We start from the raw sequence: 15,117 nt of genomic DNA on the forward strand, positions 1-15,117 counted from the left end.
CAAATGTTTTAATGACTGTTTGAGGTTTAAGACTTGGTTTTAAGGGTAGGGTTAGAATTGGGTATAGGGAGGGTTAGCTGGTTAGGTTATGGGTTGGGTTAAGCATCAGTTGTGATGGTTAAGCTTAGGGTAAGAGGCTAGGAAGTGGATTTTTCGAATGATGGGACCCGACAAAGATAGGTGTACAAGGATGTGTGTGTGTGTTTGTGTGTGTGTGTGTGTGTGTGTGTGTGTGTGTGTGTGTGTGTGTTTGAAAAAGAGTGAGAGAGAGAATGCCACACCCTCTATGTTGTTACACAGGTACAAAAGCCCTGTGGGGAGCCATGCAAATGAGTATTTACAGTGTGCAGTGAGTTCACATGGAAGACTGCATAAAATAAGAGGAAATCAATGCTGTAGTTTGCATTAAGTCAAAAATGTACACAAGATGGTACAAAGTGAATTCCACAGAAGACAAAATGAATTAAAAGTATTCATGAGCTGTGAATATATAGCTGTGTGAGCATGATAGTAAAGGAATATAAAAATATAAATGATGAGTAAAAAATATGAGCATCAGAGAAAGCATCACTTTACAACAGTATGTACCAGTATGTACAGGTGTACAGCTATAGTTTAAAACATGGTAGAAAATGTTATCATGCCAGCAAGCTAAAGGTTAGAGGTCAAGTTGTAAATCGCATAAAGGCTACACTGAAAAACACATTAAACACACTGAACGGTTTTTTGTAGAATGTATGTGAAAACCTCAACTGACTTAAAATAAACGTTTTAAAAACATCCATCACCAGGTTCAACTTTTTATACTTACACACTTCAACACATAGGTAACGTTTTTTAACCAGCATAACTTTCTATGTCAAATTTGCAAGAGGCGGGCTAAACAATGCCGGAAGTGTCGAGTGCTGGTCTACAGTCTACAAATTAAAAGGGTCTTCTTTTTCAGAACAGTACAACGTGGTTTTTCTTTGTTTTTGCTTTGAAAGCTTGCCGCCGGAAGTGGTGATGTTTATTGTGGCTAACTCGACATTTCTGTTCAACATGTCTCCCTTGCAGGGTCTTCTCTGTCATTAGAAGCGTCTGGATTTTTTTTTTTTTGTGAAACTGCTACGTTTGGTAAGTATCTACTTTCATGGTGGGTGTTTGACATGGACGCAGTCACTGTTAGTCTTGTGTAACTAGCGCCGCGGATGTCAGAGAGCCCGCTGTGCTCGCTGTCATTCGGCTGTTATTGAAAATCGGCGAGCGCTTCGCCCTCAGAAGTGTTAGCTCGCCGCTTGTTGACCTGCTTTTACGTGACAGAAGGCGATGTTGATTCGTCTTGGGAGGTAGCTAGTTTTTAAATCCTGTGATAGCATTTTGTCTTCAACTGGACAGTACACAATATGTGTGTGTTTTAAGAGCCTCCAGTAACGTTGAGCTAGCTGGTTAGTAATTTAACGTTGGCTAACGTCAACAGCCGAGCGGTTTGATTCTGAACATAAGTAGCTAGCTAAATACTGAGCTTCTGACAATTTGTAGCTATGTTGTGCTGCACCGTTAGCTGTGAATGAAATACTGACGACAACTTGCAGCTGCAAAATCAGATCTCCTCCTTCGGTATAGTTTAGCTAACTGAGTGCCGTGCCTTTGTAACATGTCATTACTTTCGTGTGGACACAGTGTCACCTCAAAGTCTATGTGAAATGAGTAAGACTTGAGCATTTTATGTTCCGTTATTCAGAGATACAAGCTAAAGCGTTAAATACACAGGACCGCATTAGCTAACGACCACGTTTGTATCGGGGGATGATGATAATAAATTTTCTCATGAACAGGTAATGCAGGGAGCTACTAAGCTCAGGTGGCTGAGCAATGTGAACATGTTGTCTTCTACGCAGGAGGTTAGCAACAAGCTAGCGGGCCGTTGTCAGCCAGGACCGAGAAAAGCAGCAGCATCATCATCAATGGTGTGTCTACATCCCGGAGCCGTCACATTTTCCTGTGTGCGCTCAATGAACCATCTCCTCAGCTCTCATCACAGTGAGTGTTTATCAGGGGTCACTGCAACGCTGTCTTACCTGTTGACACAATGCGAATCAGCAGCAAGGGGTCACACTCTAAATTCATCACTCTGTCTCTCTCAGGCTGCACATGTATGGCGTTTGCGAGGCTTGGAGGGGAGTTTTGCCAAGCCCAGCACCTGCTGCTTATTGTGGACAAGTGAACAGGAGACACCAGCTAGGCACAAACACTGCCATTCACACACAGGTGTGTAGCATGAGGACTGGTGGTGTCTTCATACAGGAAACTCAGGAAAAGGCCCTCTGTGTTTACCATGTTACAGTCCATGGACAGCAGAGAGTAGAGGTACAGTGTATCACTGGTGATACAAACACTGATTTAAGTGTCCATACACAGCTAATCATTTATGTTGCCCAGTATTGACCTATAAAATTAAAGGGTAAGTACATGAAGTTCAAAGATACCATGCCATTCAGAAGTGGTTATCAGACGAAACATTTTATTCACACTTGAATTACAGTTAAAACATCTTAAATAAGATCAGTAGGTAAGATCATAATCACATTAAAGTAACAATCAAAAACTGGTATGGAAGGATACTTTTAGTCAGGGTTAAAGCATTGTAAAAATGAGTGACTGTCTGTGTGTCTGTCTCACAGGTCCTCACTGCCATCCTGTTCAACCCATATGAGGAGAAGCCAACCTTCAGTCTGTCACCTGTCCTGGGGAGTAGGGGTGGCTTTGGTTTTAGTCTGGAAGTTTCCTCTCTGCTCTTCTCCTTTCCAGCTTTGCCTTCTTCTTCTCCTTTGACTCATACAGATCTTCTCTGAATGGGCCAACAGATCTGAAAGAAAGCAAGGAAGGATACATCTTTTTCTGTCAGTTTTTCCTTCTGGACTTTGGGTGTCCTCTTTCCAGCCTTCTTGGTCCCAATCTGCTAGGTTTTCATTTTTATTTTTAACCAGGCCAATTTTAGTTTTTCCTTAATTGCCAAGAAAAGTTTGGATTTTTTTCCCCTCTCATTTCTTTCCCGAGAAATTTATCTTGTCCTTTTTGGTTTTTGTTCAGCCAAAGGAGTAGAATATTTACATTCCTTCATTCTTTGCCTGTAAATCATATTTTAGTTTAGTGTACTTTTTTTTTCAATTTTTGATTGTTTTTAAATAGTCAGGGGGAGTTTTACTTTGATTCCTTTGAAGACCCGTCTGTTACTCAGTTATTGAAAGCACAGTACTTTCCTGATCTTTATTTCTTTATTAACAAACCTTTGTGGGTCTAAAAATGAACCGACCGGCTCCAGTGGAGATCTCCTATGACTGTCTGAGATTCCTCATCACGCACAACCCCACCAACGCACAACTGGGAAGGTTTATAGAGGTAGTGCATTTTTATCACAATTTAAAAATGTTCTTTTTCATTTTCTTTTTCTTATATAGTAGTAGTGGCATGTTGTCTAAAAAACTCTGTGTTTTGATAGGATCTGAAGGCATTTGGAGTTAACACCCTGGTGAGAGTGTGTGCTGCTACATATGACAAGACACCGGTGGAACAAGAAGGCATACAAGTTCTGGTAAGTGATGAATGTATGTAAATCCTAAATCCAGCAATATAATGATAATGGTGTACTTAAGCTGCAGGTTCATCAAGTATGAATAAAATAAGAATATCTCTATAAACAGTTTGAATCACAGAACACATAAAAAATTCCATCTTCCATTGCATTTCCAATAAAAACCAACAGCAGTAGGCACAGCAGGCCATCAGGTTATGGGCACAGGAAGTTTTAGCCATAGCAACTGAACAGTGGCCATGTGGAAATAGTAAAAATACCTCTAGACCTTTATTGATCCATAAGGTGCTTTTACTGTCCTTCTGCGACACTAAGTCAGTCTAGATTTCAATCACAAAACCATGAAGGCTGATATGTTAACATCATAAAGAGCAGATCCAATCAAGACTCTGTTTTCCTTCCAGGACTGGCCATTTGATGATGGTTCAGCCCCCCCAGATCAGGTGGTTGATGACTGGCTCAACCTGCTGCAGACAAAGTTTAGAGACGAGCCTGGCTGCTGTGTGGCTGTGCACTGTGTTGCTGGGCTAGGGCGGTGAGTATGCACTAGACACAGGATTAATTCATTGATTCTCATTACATTTGAAAGGCTTGTCAAAATAAACTAAGTCAGTTTTTGCTTTTGATATATTTGGTCAGTTGCTGATATGCACACAATTTGTTGTTTAAACTAGAGCCTGAATGATTTTTAGCTTTCACTGTCATTCACTTGTCTCATTGTACCCACAGTTATTTCTAGTGTTTTTTCCATTGGTCTAATAATCCCTCTGATATTACCAGTTCTAGCCAGCTGTTGTGAAATGTGATGGTGAGACATTAGCTGAGGGGGTTAGCATTCATTCTGAAAAGGCACTGTGTCTCATCTTTACACTGTTAAAATACTGATACAGAATCTTAGGTTTAAATCAGATGCAGATATATTTTGCATTACGCTTTTTAGGCAGAATTAATATAATTCTATATTAACAGCTCATTAGCTGTCCTCTACTGGAAAGCCATGACGTTAGCTTCATTTCTAATTAACTTAGCAGCTGTCAACACTATACTGATGAGGGAGAAAATGATAAGGCCATTAACTGGCTAGACTTGGCTTACTGACTGTTTCACAATAAATGTAAAAGCAAGTTTGTTATTGGGCTTTAGCCCATACCATTCAAGTTGTGAATACTGCAGCAAAGCCAGATATGGCTGACAAGACTGCTGTCAGGCTTCTTTAGGTTGGTGAAACAACAAAAACTAGCTCAAGCACCCGTCTTCGGCCTAATTCAGCCAAAATCAGCCTGCCAATATATTGGTCCGGCACTAATATAAATTTGGCATGCATTGTCAGTTGTAGTAATGTTGCACAGCGTTAAGCTCTGTTTGCCATTGCCCTTTGATCCATAGCTACAGGGTTCCAAAGTGAAATCAGGATTTAACCTAATAAAGAGCAAAGCTAGAGCCAAAGGATAGAGCACAAACTGAGTGGATGCACTGTTTTAAGGTTGGTGATTTATGCAGGGCTACAGAGCACAGACAGTTGTTTCTGTGTACCCAAACAGATGGTTGTAAGGTTTTATCTGCTTGTTTTCTGTCCTCAGAGCTCCTGTGTTGGTGGCCCTGGCTCTAATTGAGTGTGGGATGGAATATGAAGATGCAGTGCACTTCATAAGACTGTGAGTACTAAGCTGTGATTCCGCCATTCTCCATTTTACTCGACTGTACGACGGCTCCGTCTTTTCATGTACTATATTTAGTACCATCCCCGTAGTCGCACACTCACCTGTAACTGTTCTTATGAAGCTCTCTCTTATATCTCTTTCCTGTCAGGAAGCGTCGTGGAGCTTTTAACTCCAAACAGCTGCTTTACCTTGAAAACTACAAACCTAAACTGTGTCTGCGCTCCAAAGATGCCAACGGTCAGAGCTGCTGTGTACAGTAGGAATTTACAACACCACACATCCTCACTGAAACTTCAAAGAAGGTTAAATGGAAGGTTGATGTATTTTTTATTTTTTGGATAATAAACAACCCATGAAATCTATTCAAAGCACTTCATGTAATTCCAGAAATCTAAGGACCTCACTGCAAAATTCTGCAAAAAAATCTACAATGTATAGTCAGCATAGTCACGCAACTTATGATTTGACAGAAAAAATGAACATTAAAAAGGTTCAAGTTTAAAGTGTTAAAGGTTCTGATTTCTGTTCCTTTGTGTGTAACCTCATCTTAATATGTAGCAAAACCACACAAATACTTAGCACAGTAAAGGGAACCCCCACAGCCAAACAGAACAAATTTTTAACTATCACTGTGAATTCAAGTTTGTTAAAAAATAAAACAAAAACAAAAAACATTAATCACAAAGGTCACTCTCTTGATTCACTGATACAGGTGCAGCCACAGCAAATGCGGCTGATGTTAACAGACTGGTTCCGATTTAAGAGTTTGATGTTGGTATCAGTTGAAAAGCTTGATATTCGTTCTAAACAACAACACTACAAATGCTGAGTAAATAGTTGGCAGTATGTCCTCACAGAGGCTTGCTGGTTTATTGCACATCAATACACACAGATTTATTTATTCCAATCTTTGCTCACTGACCAAATCAATGTCCTGCAGCCAGAATGTGGTGTACATGATAAAGAACCCGGACAATTTAGAAAACATTTAAGAAATGTGCTTTAGAAGATTAAAAGATTTAAAAAAAAAAAAAAAAAAAATGTGTCCTAGGTTTGATACAAATGTGTGATTCGCTGTATTAAACAACACTACAATCTACCTACTTACTGTATGTCCTAAGTCAGAGTCATAGGCACACAGTCTGCTTCTCTGGAACAAACTCACGTTGGCTGTACATGTTTGACACTATCATTCATATTGTCACTAAGGCAACAAGGCCAACATGTTAAAGATCAGATGGTGAATGTATCCATAAAGGAATACTTAAAGGTTCTGGTAGATTATCAGACTTTAGTCGTCAAAATACACAAACAAAATAATCGATATGTCCTTTGTGGTAGGCTGCAATGTTCCATGCTTCCATTTCACTATGCACAGTGCTGAGTGATACTTCACATAGTGTATGATTGAATAGTAGCATATCAGTCTTTCTGCTAGGTTATAGTGAGCAGTGATCTGTCCAGAAGTCGCTGTTGAATGACAGTAAGCTCAATGCAAACACATGAGCATCTACTGTTAAAGATGGCAGAGAAATAAGCTGGTGTTAAACCAAGCAGGAGGAATGAGCTTCTAGTAACACAAACACTACGATAATTTTAGTAACCCAAGTGTCTTCACTGAGCAGGTAACTTAACTGGGACAATCTTCCAAAATACTTTCTGTATTCCTATTACAACCATAGAGCAGGACTGTGGAGCTATCATGGCTGCCGCTAAACACTTAATGGCCGTTGTTAATCTCCGGCTCTGTACCTACCTATCTGTCTGGTCAGCTGCTGTGTTTGTAAGATGCTGTTGGTCTTTGTGTTGTTATTATTTTTCTATAGGTTTTATTTTCTTTACCTTGTACCTTTTATCTATTTGTACTTGTTATTTATTTATTGAATCCACTGTGTTTCTTTGTGAAATGTTCGTCTGCTGGGAAAAAGAAATCTATTAGTCCACTTGGAAAATTAAAGTGTTTAGTACTGTAACGGTTTGGGTTTGTTTTTGGAACTATTTTAAAAATCATCCAGTTTTATGTGTCCACTTTAATTTTAGATCATTTGGAATTGATCTAATTCTCAGGATTGTTTCAGAATCAGATGATCACTGCAATACTGATCAGTTTTACAATACATGCATAATCACACCGCTACATATCTATCCAGTCACATTTGATAATGCAAAGCTGTGACCTTTGTATCAATGAAAATATGTTCCCCAAAGCACATTTTATATATAAATTCAGCTTTACAAACTGCAGATCTGCTGCTACAGCAGTTTCAGGTCGCAGTGATTGGACTGGATGTAGCGCTGTAGCTCTCACCCAGCGACTGCACAACGTGAGGCTGAACCTGACCGCGACCTCAGTGAAGTGTGTGTGTGTGTGAGAGTGTGTGTGAGAGACAGTGAGATATTGCCTGTGGCTGTGGTGATGCTGTGTGAATGTGGCTGTCAGAGTGGAATCACAGCATCACATGGAGCCAATGGATGATTCAAGGTTGATTGGTTTTATTGACTGACCTGACAACACACACGCACAGGAACTAACCTTGAACAATGGAACCGCAGTGAATAAGCACAATAAATGTTCATGAACTAGGTTTTAGACCCAATTTTTTAAAATGTAGCTCAGTAAGAGGTCTAGAGCTGCTATCTTTGATTGATTAGTCAGACAAGCAAGAAAAATAAACAACTGTCTTGATAACTGACTAATAGCTTAGTTAGAAAACAGTCTCTGGTTTCAGCTACTTGAATGAGAGGATTTGCTGCCCTTCTCTGAGCTCTATCATCCTAAACTGAATAATTTGATTTTGGTTGGACAAAATAAAACAGGACTTTGAGAAAATGTGATTTTGTAGATGGAAGGATTAATCAAAAAATAATCGTCAGATCAATCGATGATGAAACGAACTGTTGGAGCCCAAAGGAGATCCACTGAAATGTTTTTCATCACCGTTTCAAGTTCACATGCACAAATGAAGACAATTATTGACAAAAACTATACATTACACCCTGGTGCATGTTTTCAAGATTTGATTAGCTCAAACTGAGAAGAAATAGGAAGTGCAATATTTTATTAATGTTCAAGTTTGTTTTTTATTTGTTGCATAAAATCATATACTATGCAATTAAAGTGCTGTACAGAGTCATAGAACAGTAGAAAGTATCTTAAAACACTAATGCAGATAACACTCTAACAAAAAAAAAGTTTTTCTCTCACAAATGAGCAGGCTCTTGGAGAGTTTGTAGCTTTAAAAAAGCCCTAACCAGTCTGACCAAACTAATTGAAGCATTTATCTGTGTATACAGTGCTAAAAGCAGAGCAGGAAGGTCTGTACACAGTGATGAAGATGTAAATAAAATGTGGGAATAATAATTTGTAGTCACTTATTGTGACTCAGTCATTAAGGCAAACAAACACCAATATAAATGCAAAAATACTGAATGTCTGTTCAGTTACATCTGTTCGTGGTGGGTTATCGCATCCCTAGGTGTAATGCCAAACTTCACATGGAGGTAAAAAAGAGTTTACAGGAAGCACCTGAATATTTATACAGTCAAATAGTGAGGTTAAGGGGTTCAGAAGTATCCATTTTCAGCCAGTGTGTTGTTTACTCATGTGTACAGCAGAGGGCGTCGACCTCCTGTCAGACTGTGCACTTAGTTTTAAAGTCAAAAGTCTTGAGTTAAAATGTAAGAACATTGAGAAGAAATAAAGTTGAAAAGGCTGAACACAAAACAGTGATAACTGTACCCTGACAAAGTCCTGCAGTACGCACTATCTAACTAATACTAAGCAAAGAGAATGACAGCAAGTTAATACTGTAGTGTAATGTTTCATATTTTTATGGTATGTACAATGAGCAAACAGAGCATTGAGACACACACACACACACACACACACACACACAGAAACCTACAGTGTCCTTGGCAGCTGAGGACAACTCTGTCATAATCTGCTGAATTTATGACAGCTGAACATCTCTAAGCTTGGTGGCCCTGTGTGTGTGTGTGTGTGTGTGTGTGTTAGATGTCCTTTGGAGTCAAAACCTTTTTTTCTTCTTTACATTTATATGAACAGACGGAGGGTGTGACTCCAAGAAGTACCACATAAAGTAAATGTTCAAGTTCACCGTTTTGAACAGTGGGGCACAGACGTTCAGGTCTCACGCTCTTCAGTGAGGGCGCTGTATTGACACTGAATTAATCAGTGCAGTGAAACCTCGGCGCTGCTCACACCGCCGGCAGAGGGCGCTCCTACCTATAATAGCATGAATTAACATGCCTGGAAAATAACATTGATTGTTATATTGGTGATTGTTCCAGCACCTATTTTTCCTACATACTTAACTGAACCTGTAGGCTATTTATCGTGATGAGGAGGAGGAAGAGGAGGAGACCGGGTTTGGGGCGGGGGGGTCCAGATGGGAGGGATGATCAGGACGCTGACCCAGTTCACCCTGCAGACCAAACCGCTGATGATCAAAGGATGAAACCACTGAGAGTTTACTGATGAAACAGCGGCGGGTGTTCGCAGGTTCCCCACACTCTGCATGTCCTCTCTGGACTGGAGACTGAGAGAGAGAGACTGTGCAAGCGTGTGTGAGAGAGAGAGAGAGAGAGAGGGGGAGAGGGAGAGGGAGAGAGGAAGGAAGAGGGAGGGATTGAAAAGAGGAAAGTGGAGAGGAGCTGGAGTTTTAGGGTTTCTGAGCATCTGGATATTTGGCTGGATCTGCGGACTGAAAGGAAGACGCGTTTGGATGTATGGAAAGTCACCTGAGACCAGAGGAGAAGCCGGAAAAGAAAAGAGCACATCATAAGAGGAGAGAGAGAGAGAGAGAGAGAGAGAGAGGAGGAGAAGCAGTTTTTCTAACGGGACAGGAGGACAGTCAGCAGACCAGCAGGAATGTTGCCGGTGAGCTTTCATTGATAACCCTATCAGACAGCGTGAAGGTGTTTCCTCCCCGCGGGGATGTGTAGCTTAAACGGACCCGCTGCAGGAAAGTTTGAGGAGAGCTCCAGCTGTGAGGTGTTTCCAGCGAGTCCACGCTGAGCATGTGAGTGTAATAACCGCACACTGGAGCTGCCGTCGACCAGGAGACTTGAGTTACTTTAGTTTGGTTTTGATACTCTCAGGAGCTGCTCTGAAAACCGACCTTTGATAGCTCGTCACAGTGTAAACACACTGAGAGCGCAGCTCAGGGATGGACAGGAAAGCAACAATGGCGGAAAAAGAGTGATATTTGTTTGAAGGCAGGCGGGCAGAGCAGATTTAAACCACCAGTGTATGTATTCAGAGGAACAAACATTTAAAGACTATAAAACCCCTGCTTTAAGTTCCGTTAAGTTGCCAATAAATAAAAGGAGTTAAACCGGAAGTGGGCCACTCAATTTTTCAAAGTAGAACATATGGGAATTGGAGCTTAGGTTATTATTCTATAATTTCCCGCCTCAGTAGCACTTTAATTATTCCCTATTTATCATATTAACCAATATATAAACATTTAGTAAATGGGTTAGGTCTACAACACGCTACTATTTTGTTGAAAGCATCTTCATAATAGAGGTTAGAATTGGTGACAGATTAATTAACACTTAGGATGTTCTTTTAGTTTCTTACAACTTCATTGTCGTCTGTTATAAACCATTTATTACATGCTATCATTTTGCTAATGAATGCTAACTTGTTCATCTTAAAGCAAAGTGTTAGCATACCAGCAGTAGCTCATAAACGGAGGCCTTCCTGTAACATGAGTCCAACAAATTTAATACAGTGTCTATTTTTTAAAAGTACAAAGGATAAATTATAGCCGATTGATGACTTCAGAATGAATACAGAAGAAGTCAGACACACGTCAGGAATTTACAAATATCAACTGTTTAAGATATACTGGCAGGTATAGGAGCTTATGTACTCTCATTCTGCCACAGTTTTAATTTAAGTGTTCTAAACTTTTAGCTAGCTCCACATCCTTTTGAGTTATTAAACCGAACTAAACCCAACCGGTCGAGGCAGACGGCCGCCCACCCTGAGCCCAGTCCAACCCTGTTGGAGGTTTCTTCCTGTTAAAGGGAGTTTTTCCTCCCCCCTGTCGCCAAGCGCTTGCTCTTTGTGGGAACTGTTGGGTTTTTCTCTATAACAAAGTAAGGTCTTTACCCTGTAAAGTGCCTTGAGTTAATGTATATTATGATTTGGCACTATACAAATGAAATTGAATTGAATTGAATTATTATACATATATGTATATATACTTGTCCATACTTAACACAGTCTTGATTAATTCATTAGATTGTAGTTTGAAAATTGGCACACGGTCATCAATGGGGCTTTTATTTTGAAGGTAATGATCAGAAGTCCTGTTTTTCCTCTGTTTGTCTTTACACTAATGTTAAAGTGTGTGTGTGCGCCTGTGCGTATGAGACAACCCACTGGCACACCCTAACACACTTGCACACATAACACACATGCTTTTGTGCATGTGTTGTGCATTTGCTCATCATCCATGCGTAGTTCAAACATTGTCACGTTTCATCCTGATCCTTTATACATTCAAATTCAGCTCAAATACCGGCTCTTATAAACAAAACTCAAAGATTAATTTGCTGCATTTTCCGCAGGTTTTACACAGAAACATTTCTTACTGATGTTTCTGATGAGGAGCAATTGGCCACTGTTTGTCACTGGATGTTTGGAACATACACACATTATAAAGTTTGCAGATGTAAGAGAAAACAGTGATGTTGTGTACTTCAGTGTCTCTCATGCACTAATCTCTGAGCCCTGCTCACAAACAGAATGAGAGTCTTAACCTGCCAGCACTGAAATGAGTAAACCATTAGTATTCCTGTTTCCCTCCTGTCCTTCCTCACTCAATCTCTATCTCTCTTTCTCTCTTGGTCTGTCGCTCACATGCACACACACACACACACACACACACACACACACACACACACAGAGAAAACACTACACCTCTTTGTGGCTGAGCTGGGCTGCTGTCAGCTCCAGACAATACGCTGAAGATATAGGGATGTGTTTACTGCTGGGACAGGGAGAGAGCGAGAGAGAGAGAGAGAGAGAGAGAGAACTTCTACCTTGACCTTTAACCCCAACACGAATGTACTTCCTGGTTCAGGGCTTTTCTTCTCCCTTTCATCCAAAGTACAGGGAGCTTTTTCCATTGTCCATTCATTGTTCGCAGCTTTATGACTGTAAATCTTGACTTCCTGTGTGAAAATATTTCCCTGAAGCTGCCATCAGCACAGCAATGTATTTATTTAGACTGCTGGTTGAAATGTAAAGAGCCTTTCCATACAGCTCTTCTAACAGCTTTGAGCTCACTTCTGCAAACAGGGCACCACGTGATTGATACAACAAATGCAAAACAGAGTATGATATCATCTGACAACTTCTTCTGTTGAGCAGCCAACACATATTTTCCTGGGTAGAGAGCTGGCAACGCCACTGCCACCGCTTTCATTCCTGATAGAATCAGACAGTGGTCCATGCTAAATCTGCTATTTTTTTAGCCACGCTGCTTTGGAGACCATCACCTCATAACTGGACCCTACAGGCAAGATACAGATGCCATATTGGTGATCTTCTGGTCTGCTTTTACCATTAAATTTTGAGGGATCACACCTGACTATTTAAAAAAAAAAAGGATTTTGAAGTTTTAAGCTAACCAAAGATGTTGCAAAAATAATTTAGTGGCTTTTTCTTGCAGGACTGATTCATCTTGGACAATTTCTTGCGATTTGTAGCTGATTGAAATTACTACAACACTTCCTAGGAGGTTGTTGTGAACAGATATTTTGCAGAAAACGTTCAAGAAAGTCCATGAAGATGAACAATTCCTCGATAGGACACACAGGAGGTACTGCAGACTGGTTTAGAAGTGTACAGAGTCTCTTTCTGAATGAGCTGAAGCTCATGTTTCAGTGGTCACATGTAGTTCCTATAGAGACAGTACCGACTTGTGTGAGTGTGTGTTTGGGTTTGGGCAGTGGGAGATTGTGTGTGTGTGTGTGTGTGTAGGGGGGTCTGGAACGCAAATTACCTTCAGCTGTCACTGTGGTCCCCCATGCTCAGACACACACACACACACACACACACACACAGCAGGGGAGTTACTGAGACTTTTGTATCTGTTTCTTTTCACTTTCATTCATGAGCTTTAGTTATGTACTTCAAATTAAATGAAAACTTCTGCTTTTCCATTAAAAAAACTAATCTCTTTCACTCCTCATATTGTATTCATTTGCTTTGTCAGAGCTTACCTCTAGTGTTGTGTTACCAGAGCCGTGCTGTTACCCACAAGATAGTGTTCAGTATCATATTATCTGTTATTATGATCATTTAAGAGGCTCATTTAGTTCAGAGTGAGATTAAAGCTCATTCATTGTACCTCGCTCTAAACAAAAGCATCAGCCCTGTTCCTAAAGTGTGAATGTAATGTCATATAGACTCAGACTTATCATCAGTCTATCTTCAGTGAGTGCTACTACATATCTGACTCCATATTTAAGCATGTAAATCCCTCCTGTTTATTAGCAGCTGTTACTTGAAGCTGCCTCGCTGGAGAGACTGGATGGCATGGCTATTTTCTCCTCAGTGTGTAATACTTTCCTAATTTTGGTCGATGTGCTTCCTACAGCAGGATGTCTTCATGTGTGGTATTTAAATGGCAGCGCTCTCCACTAACTGCACCCACACTAACTGCTCTTCCCTCCGACAGTTCATCATTAACTAGTGAGCAAACCACTGTTTGAAACGTGGCAGGAATTCAGTTTAAATGATGTGGCTGTTTTCACCAGATGCTCTGAAATCATCTTCCAGAGGTCATGTAAGAGTTAAGGCCAGTTCGATGGGCTGGATTTAGAGGTAAAAACACACTGGCCAGACATAACACCAGTTTCACAGATGGCACAGACTGAAAACCAGACCTCTCTCCTTGAGCGGTTGGTGGAGCAGGTATAAACTCAGAATGCCTCCATATCCCAGCACAGTCCATCATCATTCTAAATGACATACAACAAAGCTAAAGTAGCCTAAACACCATTTAATCATCTATGTTACATAATTCACATTCACAAAAATGACAGTTACACCATCCCAGCTACTAATATTCAATTTGGTTATACAACACACACACACACACACACCCCTGCAATCACTGCATTTCACTGTAACTGTCACACAGTAAAGTCACACGCTGTAATTATGACCCTGTAACATTTTAGCAGGTAGAGAAAGAGTCATCATCATTTTGATATTAAGCAATAGTTTGACATTTTGAGAAATGCACTTAGATAGTTTCATAAGAAAATTAAAAAAAGTGAAAAGTGTGAATGTTAAATATGAGGCTACAACTTGCAGCCTGTTAGCTCTGGAAACGGGGAAACAATTAGCCTGGCTCTGTCCAAACCTAACAAACCCTCCTACCAGCACCTCTGAAGCTCACTAATGAACATGTTTTAGCTCATCTGTCTGTACAACAAGTGTAAAAGTGAATGTCACAGGTAATGTGTAGGAATGTCAGGGAACCAGCTCAGACTCCAGGAAGTTACTGCTACTTGCTTGTAAACATTCTGGCACATAACCACCGTCAACACAATATAACATGTTAAGTAGTGAGCTTGATAGGTGCTGGTGGGCAATTAAACAAAATGTAATCAACGGTTTCCCTTTGTTACCAGTCTTTATGCTAAGCTAAGGTAATTAGCCAGCGGTGGCAGCTTCATGCTCAGTGTAAAGACATGAGAGTGCTATGGATCTTCTCATCAAACTCTTTGCCAGAGAGGAGCTGCTCTCCAAAAAATGTCAAACTTTTCCTTTAATTTTAATATTATTCAGTCATGCTAACTGCTCTAAACGCTGCACAGGGTGACATTACCCCC

At 40.4% G+C, this 15,117-nt stretch overlaps 2 protein-coding genes across 5 annotated transcripts in view; both read left to right on the forward strand.

Moving 5' to 3' along the window:
• Positions 1-926: 926 nt before the first annotated feature.
• Positions 927-7,208, forward strand: LOC139614036 (protein tyrosine phosphatase type IVA 2-like). Of its 4 annotated transcripts, none has more exons than XM_071471116.1 (8): positions 927-1,116; positions 1,881-2,022; positions 2,127-2,250; positions 2,664-3,381; positions 3,482-3,574; positions 3,979-4,109; positions 5,155-5,229; positions 5,384-7,208. In XM_071471116.1, exons 4-8 carry the CDS (start codon positions 3,286-3,288, stop codon positions 5,493-5,495), a joined length of 507 nt encoding a protein of 168 aa, XP_071327217.1. In that variant the 5' UTR covers positions 927-1,116; positions 1,881-2,022; positions 2,127-2,250; positions 2,664-3,285; the 3' UTR covers positions 5,496-7,208. The 4 variants fall into 4 exon arrangements, with proteins under 4 accessions (XP_071327217.1, XP_071327216.1, XP_071327220.1 ...); XM_071471115.1 differs by lacking the exon at positions 927-1,116 and adding an exon at positions 1,170-1,328; XM_071471119.1 differs by lacking the exon at positions 927-1,116 and adding an exon at positions 1,393-1,599.
• A 2,395-nt stretch (positions 7,209-9,603) lies between these two features.
• Positions 9,604-15,117, forward strand: part of LOC139614228 (apoptosis-stimulating of p53 protein 1-like) — a 48,073-nt gene continuing 42,559 nt past the window's right edge. The window contains exon 1 of the mRNA XM_071471416.1: positions 9,604-10,135. Coding sequence (XP_071327517.1) covers positions 10,127-10,135 — 9 coding nt within the window. The 5' untranslated portion in view covers positions 9,604-10,126. The remainder of the gene's footprint in view (positions 10,136-15,117) is intronic.

The sequence above is a fragment of the Trachinotus anak genome, unplaced genomic scaffold, assembly GCF_046630095.1.
Source record: "Trachinotus anak isolate AG129_WGS33_773 ecotype Australia unplaced genomic scaffold, CSIRO_AGI_Tana_v1 ptg000033l, whole genome shotgun sequence".
NCBI classification, from domain to species: Eukaryota; Metazoa; Chordata; class Actinopteri; order Carangiformes; family Carangidae; genus Trachinotus; species Trachinotus anak.